Here is a 23,459-nt window from a genome sequence, read left to right on the forward strand (position 1 = left end):
AGGTTGAGTCTCAAGAGTTCACGGGGCGGGGATCAAGGATCAGGTTTGAGGGTTTCCAGCGCCTGGTGCAAATCTCGAAGAAAGTTTAGGAAAGGGCACCGAGGGTGACTCCAAAAAAGTTTTGGTTTGGCGCAGAAGGTAGGCGATCCAGCGCAGAAAACGCAAAAAATTTTCTTTCTTTCTTTCTTTCTTTCTTTCTTTTCTTTTCTTTCCTTCCTTCCTTCCTTCCTTCTTCCTTCCTTCGTTTCCTTTCTTCTTTCTCTCTCTCTTTCTCTCTCTCTCTTTCTTCCTTCCTTTTTTCTTTTTTTTTGTTTGGACGGAATCTCGCTGCTGTGGCCCAGGCTGGAGTGCAGTGGCGCGATCTCGGCTCACAGCAACCTCCGCCCCCCGGTTCAAGCTATTCTCCTGCCTCAGCCTCTTGAATATACCTTGGACTACAGGCACTTGCCACCACGGTCGGCCAATATTTTGCATTTTCAGTAGAGACGGGGTTTCACCGTGTTAGCCCGGATTGTCTCTATCTCCTGACCTCGTGATACACCCGACTCAGTCTCCCAAAGTGACAGAATTACAGGTGTAAGCCACTGCGCTCCGCCTGTGGCCGCTAGCGCTTCTTACTCGCTAATGCGGACAAAACTACACATCCATTGGCTAAAAGCTCCGTCTATCTGAGGCTGACTGCCAGCATCCCTTCCTTCTGTTTTGCCAGGAAAGGAACTGTCTGCCTAGTAACAGCTGATAGCATTTCCCATTGGTCACCATTTCCAGAAGCCCGCCCTTTCGTTTCCGGAAGCTCGGCGCGCGCAAAGTCTGCAGATGGCATGCAGGGTAACAGTGGAGAGCGTATTCAGCGGACTTGGGCTGTTCGGCCAGTCGCCGGCTGGACATAGGACGCTGGAGGGTCCGCTGTGTGGAGTCCTTGCCTTCAGCGTCCGCGGCTGGGAAATCGGCAATCGCCACGGCGGAACTGAAAGTCGGGCTCCATCAGGGCCCTTTCGCGTCCACCCTCCGGACTCCTGGGCGCTTGCGCTAGGGCTGAGGTAGTTTCCAGACCTCTAACCTGTAGTGTCTCGAGGTTAAAGGTAAAAACGGTTTTGTTTGTTTTTTTTCAGGCCGCTTAGTAAAACACCCTTTTATTTTTAGGCAGATGTTTTGTTGCAGAACGCCTCGAGGAAAGGGAGTGACTGGCGAATTGAGGTTTATTAAATAAAATACGTTGCTGGTTTATATTATGTTTATAATAAAGCACCCCAACCTTTTAAAAATCTCACTTTTTTCCAGTTTTGTTATTTAGTGGAATGTCTCTGATAAGGACCGCCAGTTAAAATGGCATTTTGTTATTGTTGCTAATTAAACCAATTTTTAGTTTTGATGGTTGTCCTAAGAGCAGCAACTTCTCAGGCTTTAGAAAATGTTATTTCTTGTGGGAAATTTCTGTGAAAGGCACAGCCAGTTAGTTTGGAATTGTTTTGAAGAAAATAAGTTTCTGGTTTTGATATCTTAGTAGTAGTATTTTCCCCAATGTCTTTAAAACCTTATTTTTAAGGCATGTATATAGAGTAACTTTTGTGAAACAAACAGCCAGGTTAGGAGGCTTTGGGATTTCCCTTATGAACTATAATCCTGGCTTTGATTTTTTTTTTTTTAATACATCTAAGGTAATGACACTATCTTCCTAAGTCCTTTAAAATGTTACTTGGTGGATCTCTTTCTGTCATAGGATTTATTTCATAGGTGTGAATGAGACACCTCCGATAGGCTCCAGGACCCTATCTTCATGAGGTGTGCAGATTCGGTGCTTTATAATATAACAGCCCCACGTTCTTCATTGGCCTTGCCCTTAATTTTCAGCACCCCTCTGCTTCTGACATTGTACCTAACATTCAGTTTCTGTGGCTGTGTGAGAGCTCTGGAAATGCCCAGCATTCGCCACTAATGTTTCTCCCTGATATTTCCCCAGATCTTCATACTGACCCTCTATTTATTACTCAGATGACTGTCCCTTCCCTGGATGTCTGCAAACTGAGGCCGGCTCTCCCCTCGACCTCCCTGCTGAGCTACCATTTTTTCCTCTCTCTCTTTTTTTGTCTACACTTGAGTTCGTAACCCTCAGCTCTTTCATGAGAAACCTTGATGCCTTCAACTGCTTCTAACTCTGGATTTATTACCCCCAGTTCCAAAATGTGGTGTGTCCTTCCATCTTGAATATAGGCTGTGGACTCCTCAGGTATGAAGCGTTGTTAGCAGTGAGACAACAGCAGTTTTTCTGTCATCTGACAGCATATGCAGATAGCCTTGAACCATTTGGAGGCTTGTTTCCTCACATCCGATACCTGGGCTGGGATGTTAGAAGAGGCTTAGCTGGGACTGAGTGCCTGTGTGTGGTGTTTCCATATGGCCTTGACTTCCTGACAGCCTGGCAGTCTCAGGGTAGTCAAAATTCTTAGGTGGCTCAGGGCTCCAGGGCAAATGCTGAGAGTTTATTTTTAGGAGATAGCACATGAAATGCACCCAGGATTAGGGAGACAGGAAAGACATCAATTCTGCCTCTCGTAGGGAGGAGTGACAAGAAATGTTCCTGCCTATTAATATATCAGACACAATTAAAATATTCTGATAGCTGCATTTCTGAGTAATTGGTCTCTTTTGAAATTCTATAAATTGTGTTTTCTGTAGTTTATGGCATTAGTCTGAGGAGGGTCAAAGACTCTCCTGTATGTTAGAAGGGTCCTGCACAGAACAGGCTCATCCCCACCCACTTCCCCTAGTATTTGAAATGCAGTTTTGCTCTGGTTTATCGGTTAGGGCAGGACTTTCTCATTTGTTTTAGACCTAACAGCTGTTTAGAAATTGAATAAGAACCTAAAATGCAGTGTGTGTGTGTGTGTGTGTGTGTGTGTGTGTGAAATTGAGAAATTGGCCTTTTTTTTTTTTTGGCTCAATTTTCTTCTGTTTGTGCTGATATTTTTCTCATCTCAATAGGAATTGGGAGCTTCTTTTCTATTCTTCTGTTTTGGATACATTTGTAGGTAAGTTTCCTGGTATTTTGGAGTCATTTTGTAGGCTTTGCCAAATGGCCTTTTTACCCTCATGTATATTGCATTTTCCTTGCATATTCTCATAGATTCTCAAGGATATTTTTAAATTTCACTATTCATGGGTTTAAAAGTATGTTTACTCTCCTGAGCTTTGATTTTCTTCTTTTTCTTCTGCCATATGTAATTTACAGAGCAAATACCTACTAGAGAGGATAACTTAAAATATGTGGAAAGTGATTTCTTTTTGCACTTATTGAGTGCAGTTGATTTTTAGTCAATGAGCATTCAGTATATGCCTGGGACTCTGGCTTAGTTTATTAGTTTTCTGATGCTGAACTCATCAATGGATGTCTCTGTTTGATTCATCATGAGGAAAGCGATGACACCGAGGGTGGCTGATTTCCAGGTTTACATCAGTTGCTCCAGGGGCAGTACCTGGCCATCATCTGGTTCTTGCTGCTCTAACTTTGCCCTGTTAGTGGAAGAAATGTGCTATAAACACTTCCTGGGGTATTACTGGCATTTATTGCCCTCACAGTTTACAGAGAAGCCCTGTCACATTTTCAGCCACTTCCTCTGCTTTCTGTCATTTCTAAACCAGTTCACCTGACCTGATGTCATCTTCATTGTGTGTCAGTTTGTTGTGCAGATGTAATTTGGGCCTACACATCTCCTCAAACCCTAACGCCCACCTCCCATGTCCACGGAACTCGAACTCAGGACCCACTACCCTCCCCAACCCACTTCAAGTTTGAACGTTTGATGGTGGACACCCCTCCCTGAGTGTGTATTATGGTGGATTCTCTTGGGTCTTGTTCTCTGTGGGTCTGTACTGCTCTATAGTGTGTAGAGCTGGTGGGATTTGCCATGTGTTACTGAAGGAGGGTCACAGGGAGTTGTTGAGCAAAGAGGAGCTGATACTACTTAAGGGATTCCCCAAGAAGGAAGAAGCCAAACCAGCTCAGGAAGATGTTCTTTCTTTATTCTTCTAGGTCCAGATTTTGAAGGAATTACTATAGAGATTGAACAGGTGAGGCTCACCTTTCAATAGTTACACCAGGAAAGGCCTAGCTGGTGACTTAAGCTATGGTTTTGTGTGGCAAAAGAGTGATCGGAGGACAGTAGGGAAGTCTACACATAACCCAAATAAAAAAGAGAGAAGACCCCTCAGAAATTAGGGAAAAGTGCCACAGTGTCTCTTTCCCTATGATGTCACTGGCATCCCCCACTGTGTCCTCCAAAAGACCCCTTTGGCCACAGACTGCAGTGCCAGTGGACAGAGAAGCTGTGGGGATGGAAGTCTAATCGCTTCGTTCAAACACACACCCCAATGCATCTGTGTCTCTTCTGATGCAGTGCCCCAATGGGTAAGCTCTGTGCCTCTCCACACAGTCGATTACAAGTGGAAACATACTGTTTGCTTAGTGCTTGATGGTTTGACTGTGACCTCATGTCATGGTGATTAGAGCCAATAACTCTAACAGTTTAAGCTTGTTGGTAGGTATTTGGGAGATAGTATATGTGTTACCTAGTCTTTGTCATCTGCAACTTTTTTTTTTTTTTTTTTTTTTGAGATGGAGTTTCACTCTTGTTACCCAGGCTAGAGTGCAATGGCGCAATCTTGGCTCACCGCAACCTCCGCCTCCTGGGTTCAGGCAATTCTCCTGCCTCAGCCTCCTGAGTAGCTGGAATTACAGGCATATGCCACCATGCCCAGCTAATTTTTTGTGTTTTTAGTAGAGACAGGGTTTCACTATGTTGACCAGGATGGTCTCGATCTCTTGACATCGTGATCCACCTGCCTTGGTCTCCCAAAGTGCTGGGATTACAGGCATGAGCCACCGTGCCTGGCTCTGCAACGTTTTGTTACTTTTTGCGTAAACTGCTGAGAATGCTTCCTTACTGTAGATGATAGAGAAATCACCAGTCACTCTAAAATCCTCCCATTTCTTGGTCTAGAGCTGCACCTGGATCCCCCAGCAGTGAGGAGACCTGAAGACCAGAGGAAACTAAGCAAGTAGGTCCTTTAGACCAATCATCTGTGTTCTCTTTTAATTTATTCTGTTTGTATTTTGTGTACGTCATTTTAAGGGGTTATAATCAACTTGTTCAGATCTCAGCATATAAAATGATCCATCTTTAGACATGAGGCTCCAGCCATACCCAATGAGTTATCTGGCATTTTTTTAATTACTGCCAGGTTTCAATTGTAGATAGCCCCAGAGGGAATATTTCAAATTCCCTGAGTAGTTTCCAGGTTGAAGTCCTTTAGGCTTCTTCTATTTTGAGGAGGAGTTTCTGTCAGAGAAAGATCTGATTTTAGATTTTTAGCTTTAATGCTTGTAAAAAGCTATAAAAAGTAATTTTCTGGGCCAGGCACGGTGGCTCAAGCCTGTAATCCCAGCACTTTGGGAGGCCGAGGCGGGTGGATCACGAGGTCGAGAGATTGAGACCATCTTGGTCAACATGGTGAAACCTGTCTCTACTAAAAATATACAAAAAATTAGCTGAGCATGGTGGCGCGTGCCTGTAATCCCAGCTACTCAGGAGGCTGAGGCAGGGGAACTGCCTGAACCCAGGAGGTGGAGGTTGCGGTGAGCCGAGATTGCATCATTGCACTACAGCCTGGGTAATAGGAGCAAAACTGTCTCAAAAAAAAAAAAAAAGAAAAGTAATTTTCTGCTCTTAGCTTTGAAGCACTGTTGGTGAGGAATTAAAGTTTCTTCAGGAGGATTAAACTGCCATTTCAGTTCATCTAATTCCAAAAGTTTTGGTCTTTAGAATTTTCTTTAATGTTCATGAAGAAGTGTTTTATATTTTCCATCAAGATTGATTTTCTTTAGCAATTAATTCTGAATGTTGCTTTCTTAAAACATCCAAATTCCGTTTCTCTTAGTTTTCTTTCTGTTATGATTTTTTTTGTCTTGAGACAGAGTCTTGCTCTGTCTCCTAGGCTGGAGTGCAGTGCCGTGATGTCAGCTTGCTGCAGCCTCTGCCTCCTGCATACAAGTGATTCTCCTGTTTCAGCCTCCCTAGTAGCTATAATTACAGGCGTGAGCCACCACACCTGGCTGGTTTTTTTCATTTGTAGTAGAGATGGGGTTTTACCATGTTGGCCGAGTGATTTGCCCACCTCTACCTTGCAAAGTGCTGGGATTACAGGTGTGAGCCAGTGCACTGAGCCTCTGCTACAGATTTCTAACATAACATGAAAGGCCACTTTTAATAAAAAAGGGCAAAGTGCAGAGTGAACAGTAGAGGGCACCATCAACCCCAGCATGGAAATGAGCTTCCTGCTTCAAAATGAACCATCACAGCAGTCTCAGCTTCTTGATTTGGACCCTCAATTCTTTTATAATGTGAACCTGTATTAGGGAGAAGCGGTCCTGTCTTTTAAGCCAGTCAATTTTTTTATTGGGTATTTATGCAATATTTGTTCTAAGTGATTTTCTCATTTATTGTTGTTTATTTTTATTTTTATGATTTTCTCATTTTTATTACAATGTGTTCTGTGGGCTGTCAGTGACTTCACAGTATCTTCTTCACATGTTCATAAAGCGGAGTAGTGCTGTGTGTCAGCTCAGCACCCCTAGTGTCAGCCATGCTCCTCTCCTGCTATGCATAGATGGGGGCCTAGCCACACCGGAATCCTGGGTCCCTACTATCAGCACCTGAAGGTACCCACCAGATGTGTCTGTCACTTCTGTCCATCCACCTCGATTGTGGTTCTCATGTTTCTGTCTCCCTAGAGACCATTTCTCTCTAGGGCAGTGGTTTCCAATAGAAATACAATGCCAGGTCGGGCGCGGTGGCTCAAGCCTGTAATCTCAGCACTTTGGGAGGCTGAGGTGGGTGGATCACAAGGTCAAGAGATTGAGACCATCCTGGTCAACATGGTGAAACCCTGTCTCTACTAAAAATACAAAAAAAATTAGCTGGGCATGGTGGCGTCTTCCTGTAATCCCAGCTACTCAGGAGGCTGAGGCAGGAGAATTGCCTGAACCCAGGAGGTGGAGGTTGCGGTGAGCCGAGATCGTGCCATTGCACTCCAGCCTGGGTAACAAGAGTGAAACTCCATCTCAAAAAAAAAAAAAAAAAAAAAAAAACAGGTGAAATTAATGTTTTATTTCACCTAAAATGTTAGCATTATCCAAAATATCACTTCGACATCTTATCAAAATGTAAATTATTAATGATGTAGATAGTTTACAGTTTTTCTTATATATATATTTTTTTCTGGAGACAGGGTCTTCCTTTGTTGCCCAGGCTAGAATGCAGAGAGTGGCAAGAGCATAACTCACTGCAGCCTCGAACTCCTGGGCTCAAGAGATTCTCCTTCTTCAGCCTTCCTAGTACTTCAATCTAGAAGTATATACCATGTCCAGCTAATTTTTTTTTTTTTTTTAAAGACATGGTCTCATTCTGTTACCCAGACTGGAGTGCAGTAGCACCATCTCGGCTCACTGCAACCTTGACCTCTAGGGCTCAAATGATCCTCCCACCTCAGCCAGTTAAGTAGCTGGGGCCACAAACATGTTCCACCATGCCTGACTAATTTTTGTATTTTTTTGTTAAGACAGGGTTTTGCCATGTTCATGCTGGTCTCAAACTCCAGAGCTCAAGTGATCCACCTACATTGGCTTCCCAAGGTGCTGAGATTACAGGCATGAGCCACTGTGCTTAGCCTAATTTTTTTTTTTTTTCTTCCTGAAGAGATGGAGTATTGCTATGTTGCCCAGAGGGATCTCAAATTCCTGGCTCAAGCAATCCTCCCACCTTGGCCTTCCACAGTGCTGGAATTACAGATGTAAGGCACCACACGGGTCCATTCTTTCCTTTATAGCAAGTATTCAGAATGTTTTCAAATGTGTTTTACACTTACAGCACTTCTCAGGTTGGACTAGCCATCTTTCAAGTGCTCAGCAGCTGCATGTGGCAAGTGGCTGCCTTATTGGACAGCACAGCTCTGATGAGTGCTTTTATGTACATCCCCACTGCTCTCTCTGCCTCCTTCATTCTCATCTACCCGCACACCCCTGGAGTCTGTTATTATCTTGTTCTCTTTTCTCTGTCTCTTGTGTTCCTTTAATATGGAGAATCATTTCCAATTTCTTCCCTGATTTTTTCTGTCTCATGTTCAAGGGTCAGTTTTCCTCTCATCCTCATTTTAGTGTTTTCCCGGAACATGTAACATACCTTTTTGCAACTTATTTGCAATACAAGACATACCTTTCTGCAGTTTATTTGCAAAATGTATTTGTAATACAGAACAATTGTTTTCTTTGATACCTTAGTGATTTACATATTTTCTTGTTTTTTGAGTACATCTTTCTTGTCAGAATTTCAAATTAATTTTAGAGTTAAACTAGAAAGCATGCCTTTTAAAAAATTTTTTATTTTTAAGACGTCTCACTCTGTCATCCTGGCTAGATACAGTGCCACGTCCTCCGCTTAGTGCAACATCTGCCTTCCAGGTTCAAGTGACTCTCCTGTCTCAGCCTCTCGAGTAGTAGCTGGGATTACAGATGTGAGCCACCACATCCAGCTAATTTTTGTGATTTTAGCACAGACAGGGTTTCGCCATGTTGGCCAGATTGGTCTTGAGCTCATGATCTCAGATGATTTGTCCACCTTGGTTTCCCAAAGTTCTGGGATTACAGGTGAGCCACTGTGCACAGCCAGAAAGCTTATTATAAAAGGTGTGCATTTAAAAAAAATTCAGTCTGAGTCAAAAACCTGGAAAAAAAAAGGTGTGCATTTAAAAAAATTCAGTCTGAGTCAAAAACCTGGGGAAAAAAAAAGGTGTGTATAGAGTCCCTTAGGTTTCTGCTTGATTTTTGAAATGCCATATTTAGGTCTATATATTTTAGGATGTAAGATCTCACTCTACCTGTTACTTTGCGTCATTGAACATTTTGGTAATTTTTTTTATTTTCTGTGTATTTTAGAGTTTTTATTAAACTGATATAGAATTTCATGTTCAAGGCCTGGCCCAGTAGATTCATGCATATAATCCTAGCACTTTGAAAGGCCAAGGCTGGTACATCAAACTTTTGAGGTGAGGAGTTTGAGACCAGCCTGGCAAACATGATGAAATCCTGTCTCTACTAAAAATTTAAAAACATCGGCAAGACGTTGTGGTTCATGCCTGATCCCAGCACTTTGAGAGGCCGAGACAGGTGGATCACCTGATGTCAAGGGTTTAAAACCAGGCTGGTCAACATGGCAAAACCTCATGTCTACTAAAAATACAAAATTGCTGGATGTGGTGACATATGCCTGTAATTCCAGCTCCTTGGGAGGCCAAGGCAAAATAATTTCTTGAACCTGTGAGGTGGAGGTGCAGTGAGCTGAAATTGCAGCATTGCACTCCATCTTGGGCATCAAGAGCAAAACTCAGTTTAAAAAAAAAAAATCGACTGAGCATGGTGGGGGGTACCTACAATCTCAGCAACTGAGAAGGCTGAGTGAGGAGAATCGCTTAAACCCAGGAGGCGAAGGTTGCAGTGAGCCAGGATCATGTTACTTCACTCCAGCCTGGGAGTCAGAGCAAAACTCCATCTCAAAATAAAAAAATATATATTTGTTAATATCAAAAATGAAATTTAATTTTACAAATTTCTATTTGAGACCAGGTGCAGTGGCTCATGCCTGTAATCCCAGCACTTTGGGAGGCAGAGGCAAAAGGATCATGAGGTCAGCAGATCGAGACCATCCTGGCTAACATGGTGAAACCCTGTCTCTATTAAAAATATAAAAAATTAGTGGGGCATTGTGACACACATCTGTATAGTCCCATCTACTCAGGAGGCTAAGCCAGAAGAATCACTTGAACCAAGGAGGCGGAGGTGTCAGTGAGCCAACATTGCACCATTGCACTTTAGCCTGGACAACAAGAGCAAGACTCCATCTTAAAAAAAAAAAAAAAAAAACAAAAACACTTGAGTGATAGTATTATTTTATTTATTTATTTATTTATTTATTTATTTATTTATGAGACGGAGTCTCACTCTATCACCCACACTGGAGTGCAGAGGCATGATCTCAGCTCACTGCAATCTCTGCTGCCCAGGTTTAAGCAATTCTGCTGCCTCAGCCTCCTGAGTAGCTGGGATTACAGGCGTCTGATACCATGCTCAGCTAATTTTTGTATTTCTAGGAGAGATGGGGTTTTATCATGTTGGCAAGGCTGGTATTGAACTTTTGACCTCATGATCCACCCGCCTTGGCCTCCCAAAATGCTGAGATTACAAGCATGAGCCATCATGCCCAGCCAGAGTTATTTTCATGTAGGAAAGGTTCCTCAAAAATAGGTGTAGTGATTGTGTTCTTTCCTATGCTTATATGGAAAATGATGAGGGAACAGGATGTTAGAGTTGCCATGAGAGAGGGTGGAAAAGAGAGATTCCAGAGTGCCAGTCACACAGGTTTTCTGGAAGGTTTACATGGGACTGTTGTGGTTTGAAAGTGTTCCCCTAAGTTTGTGTGTTAAAAACTCAATCCCTAACGCAACAGTATTGAGCAGTAGAACCTTTCAGACGTGGTTAGGTCATAAAGGCTCTGCCACCATAAATGGATAAAGACAGAGTGGGTTAGTTATCTTAGGAAGTACGTTCCTGATAAAAGGATGAGGTTGGCCTTCTTTCCTTTCTTTTTCTCCCTTCTCTCATATGTGGTCACTCTCTTGCCCTTCCGCCTTCCACCTTCCATGATAGGATTAGACACAGCAAGACCTTGACTAGATGGAGGCCGCTCACCTTCCCAGTGTCCACACCTGTAAGACAAATAAACTCTTGCTTATAAATCACCCAGCCTGTGGTATTCTGTTATAGCAACACAAACAGACTAAGATTGGACACTCAGCGAGCTCAGCTGTCTACTTGATGCAGCACTCTCTGCGTGGTACCTTGTATTTTTAGACATGGTGCTGTCAATGCTGTTTTGAGTTATGGGTAGATTTTTCAATGAGGGCAGAGGGCAAGAGGAGTGAGAACCATTTTTGAGGTTGGTGGGTACCCCTCCTGTAGGGGTGTGAGTTAGGTCCTGTGAGGCTTTTGTTTTTAGCTAGGGTGTGGTCATTTTGATCATAGTAAAGAGGCCACTCAGGATGGGGAGGTTATTTGAAATTTTTGGGTTTAACCAAGCTCCCCATGTTGCCCAGGCCCTCACAAATTAAAATTGAAACCACCAGCAGAATGACTGACAACCAGCCACATGACCCAGGCAGACATGGAGACAGGCTCACCAGAAGAACAGGCTGACGTGCAAGAAACAGTCCTCCAGTGCTCAGGGCGCATGTACCCCAACACACATGGACACAGAGATGGACAGAGAAAGAGCGAGAAAGGGGAGAGGAAGAAATGAGAGAAAGAGAGACATAGAAGCACACACACAGACACTGCAACATCCTCATGCAGCCCCTGAAGCTGCCGGTTCTGTCTGCCACAACAATTTTTGTGTGAGAGCAGCACATAGGCACACAGGCAGACCTGTCCTTGAAATCCCAAAGGTCCGACTTTTTGGGAGACTTGCCTGCAAACCATTTGTGCAGGCCTGAGGCTGGGATCCTTCACTGCTTTTCCACATTCTTCCTGAAGTTTCTGCCTTCTGGTCAACCCTCTGTGAATCGTGGCCTCCAGAGACTATTCTGTCCACATTCTGGTGAGGACTGGCCTTAGCCCGGAGTCTGACATGCTGACGCAGAAGGCTGTGCTTGGGGAAGTGGCAAGGACTCATCTCTGGGCAGCCATGGCAGTCTCTATGATGCCACCACCAGCTCACAATTAGTGCATGTGCATTGTCAAGGCAGATGGTGCTCCACTCTTGTTTGGGCTGCAGCCTCTGAAAAACATTGCTGGGGCTGTGTGCTCCAATGCGACTGCTCGTGTGTGTCTTCGGCCAGAAGTGCCTCATTCGCTGGAGGGTGGTTTCTTGCACGTCTGCCTCTTTTTGGTGAGCCTCTTTCTCCATCTCTGCCTGGGTCTTGTAGCTGGTTCGGTGACTAGAACTGGCAGTTATTTTTCTGGCTGTTCCACTTTCAGTTTGTGAAGGCCTTGGTGAGGTTTGGTGCTGTGTCTACAAATTACCTACCCATTCTGAGTGGCCTTCTTCCTAAAATCCTACACCCAGGAGCACAGGATTCAGATGTCTCTCAAGAATTAGGAAGTGCAGATTATTGCAAAGCACATGATAGCTGACACTGGATAGATGAGATGAACATGGCCTTGTTCATTACCCATTCTTATGGTGCAGGGAGGGAGAGCCCAGCATACCATGCAGGGTATAGTGTGTTGCACTCAGGAGCAGAGTAATCAGGTGGAGGCTGAGGCTTTTCCAGGATGCTTTGTAAGTATGCAGGTACTGTGTCCGGCCTCTGAGGGGAGTGGTTTGGATAGCGAACCTTATTCAAAGGAGTACAATGGGGCAGGGAATTTGCAGTTAATCCATTAAGCCCACCTTGTTTTCACCCAGTGTCAGAGCATGTATAATATTGAGCCTTAATAGGAACATATGACTGTGATTAGGAAACCTGTGGAGACCCTTTGGCTGCATTTGCTGTGGGATAGCCAAGGGAACTGATACGTGGTTTCCAGATTATAATATGTCTCTGAATACTCGTGTGATCTTACATATTTACTATCAGTTTTCATTTGTTCGGTGCTGCTGTTCTTGCCTGGTATTGTTATCATCATTTCAAGAGAAATCTCACTGTTGCCCAAGCTGGAGTTCAATACTGCAGTATCGGCTCACTGCAAACTCCAACTCCCAGGTTCAAGTGATTCTCCTCCTTCAGTCTCCCGAGTAGCTGGGATTACAGGCATGCGTCACCACACAAGCCTAATTTTTTTATTTGTAGTAGAGACAGGTTTCACCATGTTGACCAGGCTAGTCTCAGTCTCCTTGGAAAATTGCTCATGTTGAAACCCCATCTATACAAAATATACAAAAAATCAGCCAGGTGTCGTGAATTGCTTGAACCCCTGGGGAACAAAGGTTACAGTGAGCCAAGATCATACCACTGCACTCCATGCTGGGCAACAGAGCAAGACTGATTCAACAATTTTTTTATTTTTTTGAGGTGGAGTTTTACTTCTGTTGCCCAGGCTGGAGTGCAATGGCACAATCTTGGCTCACCACAGCTTTCGCTTTCCAGGTTCAAGCAATTCTCCTGCCTCAGCCTTCTGAGTAGCTAACATTACAGACATGCACTATCATGTCCAGCTAATTTTGTATTTTTAGTGGAGACAGGGTTTCTCCATGTTGGTCAGGCTGGTCTCAACTCCTGACATTAGATAATCTGCCTGCCTCAGCCTTCCAAAGTGTTGGAATTAAAGGTGTGAGCCAAAGAAATTTTTTTTTTTTGAGACAGAGTTTTGCTCTTTTTATCCAGTTGCTGGAGTGCAATGGCGTGATCTCGGCTCACTGCAACCGCCGTCTCCTGGGTTCAAGCAATTCTCCTGCCTCAGCCTCCTGAGTAGCTGAGACTATAGGCATGTGCCACCATGCCCAGCTAATTTTTGTATTTTTAATAGAGACGTCGTTTCACCATGTTTACCAGAATGGTTTCGATCTCTTGACGTTGTGATCCACCTGTCTCGGCCTCCCAAAGTGCTGGGATTATAGGCGTGAGCCACCGCACCCAGCCCAGAAATTTTTAATAAAATATGTGGGTATAGACCAGGTGCAGTGGCTCATGTCTGTAATACCAGCACTTTGGGAGGCTGAGATATGAGGACCACTGCAGGCCAGGAGCTCAAGACCAGCCTGTACAACACAGCAAGACCCCACCTCTAAAGAAGAAAAAGTGTGTGTGTGTGTGTGTGTGTGTGTGTGTGTGTAATATAATAAACAAATGTGGGTATCAGTCATTGTTCACCAGTTACTCATGCTGTATAACATACCACTTCAGACTTAGTAAAAAACACAACCTTTTTTTTTTTTAAGAGATGAGGTTTCACCATGTTTTTCAGGAGGCTGGTCTCGAACTCCTGACCTTGTGATCCGCCCGCCTCAGCCTCCCAAAGTGCTACGATTACAGACGTGAGCCACCATGCCCAGCTAAGACAACCATTTTAACATACTCTCTGATTCTGTAGGTTAGAAATTCAGACAGCTCACAGAAGAGACAGTTTGCCTCTGCTCCAGATGTCTGTGGCCTCAACCAGGAGGATTCAAAGGCTGGGAGTGATCTGATGTCTGAGAGCTGCAATCCTACAAAGTCTGCTTTGCACACAGGTCTGGCACCTGGGGTGAGAGGACTCAAACACTCAGACTAGTAGCCTCTTTATGTGACTTGACTTCCTCATAGCATGGTGGCTCAGGGCACTTGGAACTTCTGACATGATGCCTCAAGACTTCAATCACAGGAGTTTCAGCTAATGAGGTCAAGGTCACAGTGCCTCTTATGACTGAGGCTTGGGAGCCACACAGCATTGCTTACAAACAACAAACCAATCGAGATTCAAGGACAGAGGAGTTAAACTTCACCTCTGAAAGTGGGAAGGCAAAATTCTAGAAGAACACATGGTACAAGCCTTTTGTTGCAACCACCTTTAAAAAATACAGTTTGCCACAATTACCTTTGGAATCTAGAAAACCAATTCATTATTCTAAAACTAATAATTCTGAAAACTAATGAATATGAATGAAAAAAATCAAGCATTTCTCCTTCCTTTTCTTCGCATACTATCCCTCTGAGTAATCAGATTAAGGTGGGAGGAGTTTATTTTTATAAAAGGATTCCAGTAATAATGGCTGAAAGAGAGACAAAAGAATAAGGTGATTGTTTTGCAACTCCTAACAACATAATGAGTCTAGACAGTGATCATCAGTGAATGCATGACATTATGCAAAAGGCAGCAACCTTACAATGGGTAAATCACATGGATTACACTTTAACCTGCTAATAAATTTGATCACAAAAACAGTGACAAGCAGATCTTACCAAAATAATTGAACTTGAATTTGATGAAGCCTCTGGAGCAGAGTTTCTCTACTCTGACACTATTTATATTTAGTTCCACATAATTCTTTGTTTAGGGTGGGAGGAAGCTGTCCTGTACATTATAGGATGTTTAGCAGCACCTAGATTCCTAATCAATAGGTGCCAGAAATAGCATTCTTCTTTCCAGTGTGGTAACAAAAATATCTCCCAGCATTGCCAAATATCCTCTGATGGGGGGGAGGGGGAGACACAGCTGGTTGAGAACTACTGCTCTAATTAATGACCAGATATTTTAGAGGAAATATAGAGAATCTGATATGTTAATCAGTACCATGGGGGTGTACTGAAACGCAGTATGTGGAAACTTCATATGGTCTAGTATTTTATTTCTCCAAACAATAAATATCAAGAAAAAAAGGGAAGTCAATCGATTTTTAAAAAAGTAAGCCAGGAGAGGTGGCTCATGCCTGAAATTCCTGCACTTTGGGAGGCCAAAGTGGACAGATCACCTGAGGTCAGGAGTTCAAGATCAGTCTGGCCATCATGGTGAAACCCCATCTCTTCAAAAATATAATTATTTGGGAGGCTGAGGTGGGTAGATCGCTTGAGATCAGGAGTTAGAGACCAATCTGGTGAACAAGGTGAAACCCCTTCTCTACTAAAATACAAAAAATAGCCAGGTGTGGTACACCTGTATTTCTAGCTACACAGGAGTCTGAGACAGGAGAATCGCTCTAACCTGGGAAGTGGAGGCTGCAGTGAAGCAAGATCATGCCAGTTACTCCAACCTGGGTGACAGAGCAAGACTCTATCTCTAAAAAAAAAAAAAAAAAAAAAAAATTAGCCGGACATGGTAGCATGCACCTGTAATCCCAGCTACTTGGGAGGCTGAGACAAAATAATCACTTGAACCCGGGAGGTAGCGGTTGCAGTAAGCTGAGATCATGCCATTGTACTCCAGCCTAGGTGGCAAAATGAGGCTATGTGTGTGTGTGTGAGCTTTATTATCTAACTTGAACATATAGATCTTGTTTAAACTTTGATTTGAACAAATCAAATGCAACTAATTATGTGATTTTAAAAAATTATTTATTTATTTTTTCCTTTTTTTGGAAACAGGATCTTGCTCTGTCACCAGGCTGAAGTGCAGTGGTGCAGTCATGGCTCACTGTAGCCTCAAATTCCCAGGCCCAGGTGATCCTCTCACCTCAGTCTTCTAAGTTGCTGGGACTAGAGGTGTGTCCACCATGTCCAACTAATTTTTTTGTATTTTTTTTTTTTTTTTTGTAGAAGCAGGGTTTTGCCTTGTTACCCAGGCTGGACTCAAACTCTTGGACTCAATCCATCCTCCTGCTTTGCCCTCCTAAAGTGCTGGGATTACAGGCATGAGCCATAGCACCTGGCCAGGAATTGTTCATTTTCTTAATGTGATAATATGAAGAATGTCTTTTAAGAAAATTTCTTAAAAGAAGTATATTTCAGCTAGGCACGGTGGCTCATGCCTGTAATCCCAGCACTTTGGGAGACTGAGGCAGGCAGATCACCGGAGGTTAGGAGTTTGAGACCAGCCTGACCCAACAAGGGGAAACCTTGTCTCTACTAAAAATAAAAAATTAGCCAGACATGGTAGTACATGCCTGTGATCCCAGCTACTCAGGAGGCTGAGGCAAGAGAATCACTTGAACTAGAGAGGTGGAGGTTAAGGTGAGCTGAGATCGCACCATTGCACTTCAGCCTGGGCAAGAAGAGAGAAACCCTGTTTCAAAAAAAAAAAATATTTTGTGCTAAAATATTTATAGATGAAATGTCTGGAATTTTCTTTAAAATAATGGAGTGGAAATAAGGATGAAGCAAAACTGACCGTATGTTAATTGTTAAAGCTGGATTCATTTTACTAGGTTTTTTTTTTAACGTATATAATGTTGAAAGTATCCATAATAAAGAGCTTGAATTAAAAAAAAAAAAAATACCTCCTTTCAAGCACCACTCAAATCAGTAAGCACTAATTTGGAAGGTCGTCCATAAGGTCTTCTCTAGAAAGAAATTGCTGGACCCAGTATTTAACTGATAGCACTATTCTGCTTTGCCACTAACCACAGGGGACCCAATGACACATTGCTGGGCCTGTACCAAGGTGATGTGACTCTCATTTCTTGTCTTGGTGATGCCCCAGCGGGCATTGTGACATATCACTGGGCTTTGCACCCAAGATATTTGGCCTTTTGCATATGCGCCTGCCCACATGGACCATTGAGATGTATTGCTGAGTCCAACAGTCAAGTGACATATCTCTCCTGCTTGGGCCTTTCTACAAGGGGATTTGACATATCTCTGTGTCTATTATCTAGGTGATGTGACTCTTTCTTCAACCTGGTGTCAGCCTACAGGAAAAAATGTGAGACATCTCCTGAGACTAGCACCTAGCTGATGTGGCTTTTCTCATTTTTCTAGCTTCTGCCCACCAGGGAGATTGTAACATATATCTTGTCCCAGCACTATGTTAATGTTACCCTTTTGCCTTCATGCTGCAATCACAAGACATATTTCTGAGCCCAGCACCAAGGTGCCGTGAATCTCCTGCCTGGATCCTGCCCACAAGTGGCATTTTGACATATCTTTGAACCCATTAAAGAGTTAATGGGAACTTCTCTCCTGTGAGCCTTGCCCTGGACCATCTGCACAAAAGAGTAACTGATCACTGAGCCCAGCACAGTGATCACAGATAATGTGACTCTCCTGCCAATTCCCTGCTCTCAAAAAGATTGTGACACATTCCTGGAGAAGTACTAGGTAATGTCATTCTTCTGCTTGCTCCATGTATGCAAGTAGGATTGTGACATATCTTTGCTCAGGTGACTGGTGTGACTGAGCCAAGATATATGTCACAATATATGTATTGTGTGAGGTATAAAATGACTTTTATACCTCAAACTACCCAATATGGGTAATGTTCTAAGTCTTCTCTTTGTTGGAAGGTAACAGAGAGTTACCACTTTATGCATGTTATATAAACACATCGGGTGGTACAAAGAGTGTCAACACAAAGCCCAGCACACAGGTGAAATTGTGTTTTACACATACACACCCTGCCAACCATTTCATGCATTGCATTCACACATCGACAAAGTCCACTGATGAAGTTTTAAATCTCACACGGGAATGCAGCTTACAATTGGAATTATGTCTTTCATGTAGAAGATTTGGCCATGCTTGGAATGCTAACTCATTTCTAAATCCACTCATAGGCAGGACTCTCCTATCTGGACCGAGCAAACTGGAGTGACGTTGACTCATATCTCGGTTTAGGGCCACAGATACAATCACTGATCCATAGCAGCGTAAATGTCAGCATGATTTGTGACACTCATGCACACTGTATAATGCCATCAGTTGGTACAGAGAATTTTCACAGGGCCCAGCTGACAGGTGGGATTGTGACACTCATATGAACATCTCAGCTCAAAGTAAAGATGGTGAACTTCCTACATCAACACGGTGCAGTGCTGAGGTTCTAAATCACACCCAGAGGCAGTGAGATTTTTTTTTTAAGGCTCTGGTACATAAATATGATCCACATGTGGGTTGGTGACTCTCAGACCAGAATTCAGCACACCAAGGAGGCTGGAACTCTACTAAGTCAACACAGTCTGCAATAGAAATTGAGACTCTGATGCATAGATCTGGTCATGTAGCTGGACCCAACATTCAGGACGTGTTCACTCCCATACCTAAAACTGGGATATGTGCAGGATTGTTAATCTCATCCCTGGACCTTCCTGCAGGTGGGATTGTCACATATCATGTGCCCAGCACCCAACATGATTTGAGTCTCCTATCTGACCCAGCCCACAGATGAAACTGTGATGTATGACTGGACCCAGAACCCAGGTGATGTTATTCTATTTTTCTCCTTGGCCCTGCCTACGTGGATCATTGTCACACAGTTCAAAACCCTGCAGTCGGCACTCAGGTTATATGTCTCTTCTGCCTGTGCCCAGATCATGTGGGTCATTTGATATATTTTTTGGATGTCACCCATGATATGTATGCCTCCTGCCTGGGGTCTGCCTACAGGGAGCATTCTGACATATCTATATGTGAATCACACAAGTGATGTGAACTTTTTCTACTGCCTGGTTTCTGCACACAGGGAAGATTATGACCTATCAGTGGGCCAACATCTAATTGATGTGACTCCTTTTCTCAGGTTCTGCCTACAGGAGAGATTGTGACACATTGCTGGGCTTGGCACCAAGGTGATTTGAGTCTTCTGCCTGGACCCTGCCTTGTAGGGGCATTGTGGCATAGCTCTAGGCAATCACCTAGATAATGTGACTTTCCTCTTCTCTTACCTGAACTGTGCCCATACAATAGATTGTGGCATATCTTTAGAATCAGCACCTGGGTGATGTGACTGTTCTCCCTTGCCTGGCGATACCCACAGAAGACAGTGACTTATGACTGGGCCCAGCATAGGTGACAGAGGGCATGAGAACATATCGCTGAACCCATCACCTGGATGATGTGACTTCATCATAGGACCCATCTACGTGAGGAATGTGACATATTGCTGGGCCCAGCATCTATGTGATGCATCACCCCTCTCATGCCTTGCCTCTTTAAAATGGAGTGATTGTGACATGAAGCTGGGCCCAGCCCCTGTTATGTGATTCTTCCTTCTGAGCCCTACCCACAATGGGGCATTGCAACAGATTTTAGAGTCCCTCACCTAGGTGGTGTGACTTCCATGAGTGGGCCATTTACTCTGGGTATTGTGACACATTTTTTTTTAAGATGGGGTTTCACCATGTTAGTCAGGAGGGTCTTGAATGCCCGACCTCAGGTGATCCACCCATCTTGGCCTCCAAAGTCCTTGGATTACAGGTGTGAGCCACCACACCTGGCATGACACATTTTTGCACACAGCACTGAGGTGATGTGACTCTCCTCTACTGCTTGAGATCTGTCCAAGAAGGTATTGTGATGTAACACTGGGTCCAGTGCCTAGATTGTTCCCTCTACTGCCTGGGCCCTGCATACATTGTGCATTGTGACATATGGCTGTGTCTAAAACACAGGGGATGCAACTCTCCTTGATTGGCTCTGCCCATACAAGTATTAGAAAAGTTAATGAAAGAGAGTAATATTCTTTAATTATTCACCTAGGTGATTGACTCTTCTTTTCTGCCTGAGCACTGCATACAGGTGGGATTGTGACACAGATATCCACTCCCAGTCAGCAGTACAGACTCATCATCCCACATGAACATAGTCGACTGTTCAGGTTCTGAGTCTCACATCCAAAGCCGGTCAAAAGTTGTGGATTGACTTTCATATGCAGATTTTTCTCACATTTGGGTTTCTGACTCCAACCAACATTCAGCAAACCTGTCAGGCTGTCACTCTACTAAGAAGGCAGTGCACAGGACAGATTGATAGATCCAGCACACCACTGAGATCATGACTCATGTACTTGTACCCAACATGACATTTTGCTGGGCCCAGCACCAAACTGATGTCACTCCTCTATTATCCAGTTTCTGAGTCCAGAGAAGATTGTGAAATATTGCTGGGTCTTTCACCTAGTTGATGTGACTATCTTACCTGTGATCTTTATTAGGGGTATGGTGACATATTCCTGGATCCAGCACCTAGGTGATGTGACTCTTTTCTGCTCATAGGGCTCTGCCTAAAAAAGGATTGTGTTGCGTTACTGGGCTCTGCACCAAGGTGACAATGCTGTTAGCTGTGTCTGCATATCAAAGTCATAATCTCACCTGTGTGCTGGCCTCTGTAATAACACTCTGAACCGCCAGGGGGCATTATACAATATGCATAAGTTTCATAATCTGCCACGACTTTCATACAGGTAGGAGACCCAGGATCTTCCCAGTTTTCTTAAGCCTAACTATAAGGGTCAGCATTGTTTTTGTTTTTTTTTTTAATTGACTGGGTCCAGTTATAAGAGTCATTACTGTGCCTGTGAGATAACATTACACCTGTGACTGGATCTACATATGACAGTCAAAATTCCAACTGTGGACTGTGTCCATGTATAAGACACAGGACCATCCCAGAGGTCTCTGTGCATGTGTGAGGGTGACACTCATAACTGTTGGCTGGATGAGCATACAAGAGTCACTTCCTATCTCCTCTGTGTGCTGGGTGCATTTGTATGTCAAAATCCCACTTGTGGTAAAGAAGCCAGAAGAGCCACATATCTTAAGTGCTGGGTTAAAGATAGGTTACAATATTCCCTGTGATCAGAACCCAGGGAGGAGAGTTAAATTACCTGCATACTGTGACCAGTGATATGTCATAATGCCATCTGTAAGCATGGCCTAGACAAAGATTTTACATTACCATTGTGCTGTTCCAAAGATATGTTACAATCCCTCTCCATTGTCATGGCTTAGAATAGAAGAGTCACAGCACCTAAATTATGGCCACAGAGATCAGTCACAATACCTCCCATGGGCAGGGCCTAGGATAGAGGCTTACATCACTTGCAATCTGGGCTCACTAAAATAATTCAACCTCTTGTTGCCATGATCCAGGCAGAAGAGGAAAGTCATATCACCTAAGTGATAGGTAATAAGTCACCTGTGGGCCTGTGGTATGTCACAGTCCACTTTCAAGGGGTAGAACGCAGGCAAAATAAAAAAGTTACATCACCTGGGTAATGAGTTCAGAGGTATGTTACAATGTCTACTGTGGGCAGGGCCCAGGCAGTACAGACACATCACCAGGTGCTGGGCTCAGTGATATCTCATAATGGCTTTGGGAACAGAGCCTAGGCTAAAGATTAGAGTCAGATGACCCATGTGCTAGGCCCAGTAATATTTCAAAATACCCTCTGTGGGTAGGCCTCAAGCAAGAGAGTCACATTACCTAGGTGCTTTAGCCAGGTATATGTCAAAATATTCCCTGGGACTGTGTCCAGGCAGTAAAGTAAAATCACTCAGGTGTTATGCAAATGTATATGTTACAATCACATTTGTGGGAAGGTGCAGGGATAAGATTCACAATTCACACATGTTCCAGCTTCAGGTAGGAAAGTCAACACCTCCTGTGAATTGCATCCAATACCTGAGTTTCAATCTCAATGATGGACTAGATTCATGCATGAGAGTCTCAGTTTCACCTGTAGAGTGTGTTCTGGTATCAGAGTCAAAGCCTCACAGGTGTAATAAATCCTGGCCCTATCTCACCATCTACCTATAGACAAAACTTACATATAAGGATTATAATTCCAACTTTCAACTGTGTCCAGGTGTGAGATTCAGAAGGTCAACATTTTGTCTGTATTTGTGTGGGAGGGTGACAGTATTTACTGTGGGCTGGAAGTACATATAAGAATCACAATCTCAGCTGTGTTCTGGGTTCTCTTACAATACTCTGTACCACCAGAGGGCTTTACATTGTTAGGGTGAGACTCATGATCCCCTGTGAGATGTTAGTGCTGTTAAAACTCATGATTTTACCTATTGCCCCACCCACAGGTGTGAGTCAACATCTCATATTGGCTAGGTCCAGGTGTGAAATTCATTGCTGTGCCTCTTGTTGGATTCAGATACGGGTCACCATCCCACTTGTGGCTATATACACACATGACATTACAAATTTCAACTGTGGATTGCATCTGTGAGTAAAATTCAGGACTGCACCAGTGGGTTCTGTCCGTGTGTGTGAATGACAGCTTTTACTGTTGGCTGAGTGTGCATTTGAGAGTCACAATCTCAACGTTGTCCTGAGTTATGTTATGACACTACTCTTACTACCCTTGGGGCATTAGACAATATAAGTGAGTGCAGTAATCTTCTGTGACATTTATAAAAGTAGAAAATACAAAACCTTACCTGTTGACCTAAGGCTAGGTACAAGAGTCAATATATCGTCTATTCGTTGGGTTCATTGTGCAAGTGAGTTGGGATCAGAGATTTGTTACCATCTAACCCGCTGGATCCACATATGACAGTCACAATTTCAATGGTGGAATAGGTTCATGTGTAAGATTTAGAATATTACTAGTAGGCTCGGCCTATATATGAGCATGGCAATCAAACTGTTGGTTAGCTGTGTATAGGAGAGTCACAATCTCACCTGTGAACGGGACCCTGTAAAGACCCTCTGTATTTCCCAAGAGCTTTATACAACATGCAAGGGTGTCATAATCTGTTACCTTCCTACAAGAACCCAGACCCCATGGTCTAGCTACCAGAGTCAACATCTCTCTTATTAGCTGGGTGCAGATATGAAAGTCATCACCATCCCTGTGAGCTGAATCCAGAGTGAGTCACCATCTCACTTCTGGTAAGATAGACCCCTGACAGTCCCAATTTCAACTGCTGGCTGTGTTCACATATGAGATTTAGGTCCTCATCAGTGGTCTTTGTTCATGTGTTATACTCACAATAGTAACTTTTGGCTGGGTTTGCATACAAGTGTAAAAATCTCATCTGTGTACTGGGCTGAGT

At 43.6% G+C, this 23,459-nt stretch overlaps 2 protein-coding genes across 16 annotated transcripts in view; one reads left to right on the plus strand and one right to left on the minus strand.

The window, feature by feature from the left end:
- The first annotated feature begins 782 nt into the window (after nt 1–782).
- Nucleotides 783–23,459, plus strand: part of LOC100896690 (zinc finger protein 98) — a 129,573-nt gene continuing 106,896 nt past the window's right edge. For 3 of the 15 annotated variants that reach the window (XM_078359912.1, XM_078359911.1, XM_078359900.1), the window contains exons 1-4: nt 783–1,082; nt 2,175–2,227; nt 2,983–3,029; nt 4,998–5,055. The gene's annotated coding sequence lies outside the window, so the exon portion shown is untranslated. Of the gene's footprint in view, nt 1,083–1,992; nt 2,228–2,982; nt 3,030–4,030; nt 4,069–4,997; nt 5,056–23,459 lie in introns of all 15 variants that reach the window. The other 12 variants (XM_078359915.1, XM_078359902.1, XM_078359916.1 and 9 more) reach the window with 7 other exon arrangements.
- LOC144580796 (uncharacterized) lies at nt 7,126–12,008 on the minus strand. The gene is made up of 3 exons (XM_078359925.1): nt 11,571–12,008; nt 10,796–10,812; nt 7,126–8,774 (listed from the first exon to the last, which is right to left on the minus strand). The coding sequence occupies exons 1-3, from the start codon at nt 12,006–12,008 to the stop codon at nt 8,729–8,731; spliced, it is 501 nt and encodes a 166-aa protein (XP_078216051.1). The 3' UTR covers nt 7,126–8,728.

The sequence above is a fragment of the Callithrix jacchus genome, chromosome 22 (genome assembly GCF_049354715.1).
Source record: "Callithrix jacchus isolate 240 chromosome 22, calJac240_pri, whole genome shotgun sequence".
Classification (NCBI taxonomy): Eukaryota; Metazoa; Chordata; class Mammalia; order Primates; family Cebidae; genus Callithrix; species Callithrix jacchus.

Coding starts and splice junctions, on each gene's coding strand:
- LOC144580796 (XM_078359925.1), bottom strand. CDS start 12,008: ATGGAGAAAGAGGCTCACCAAAAAGAGGCAGACGTGCAAGAAACCACC.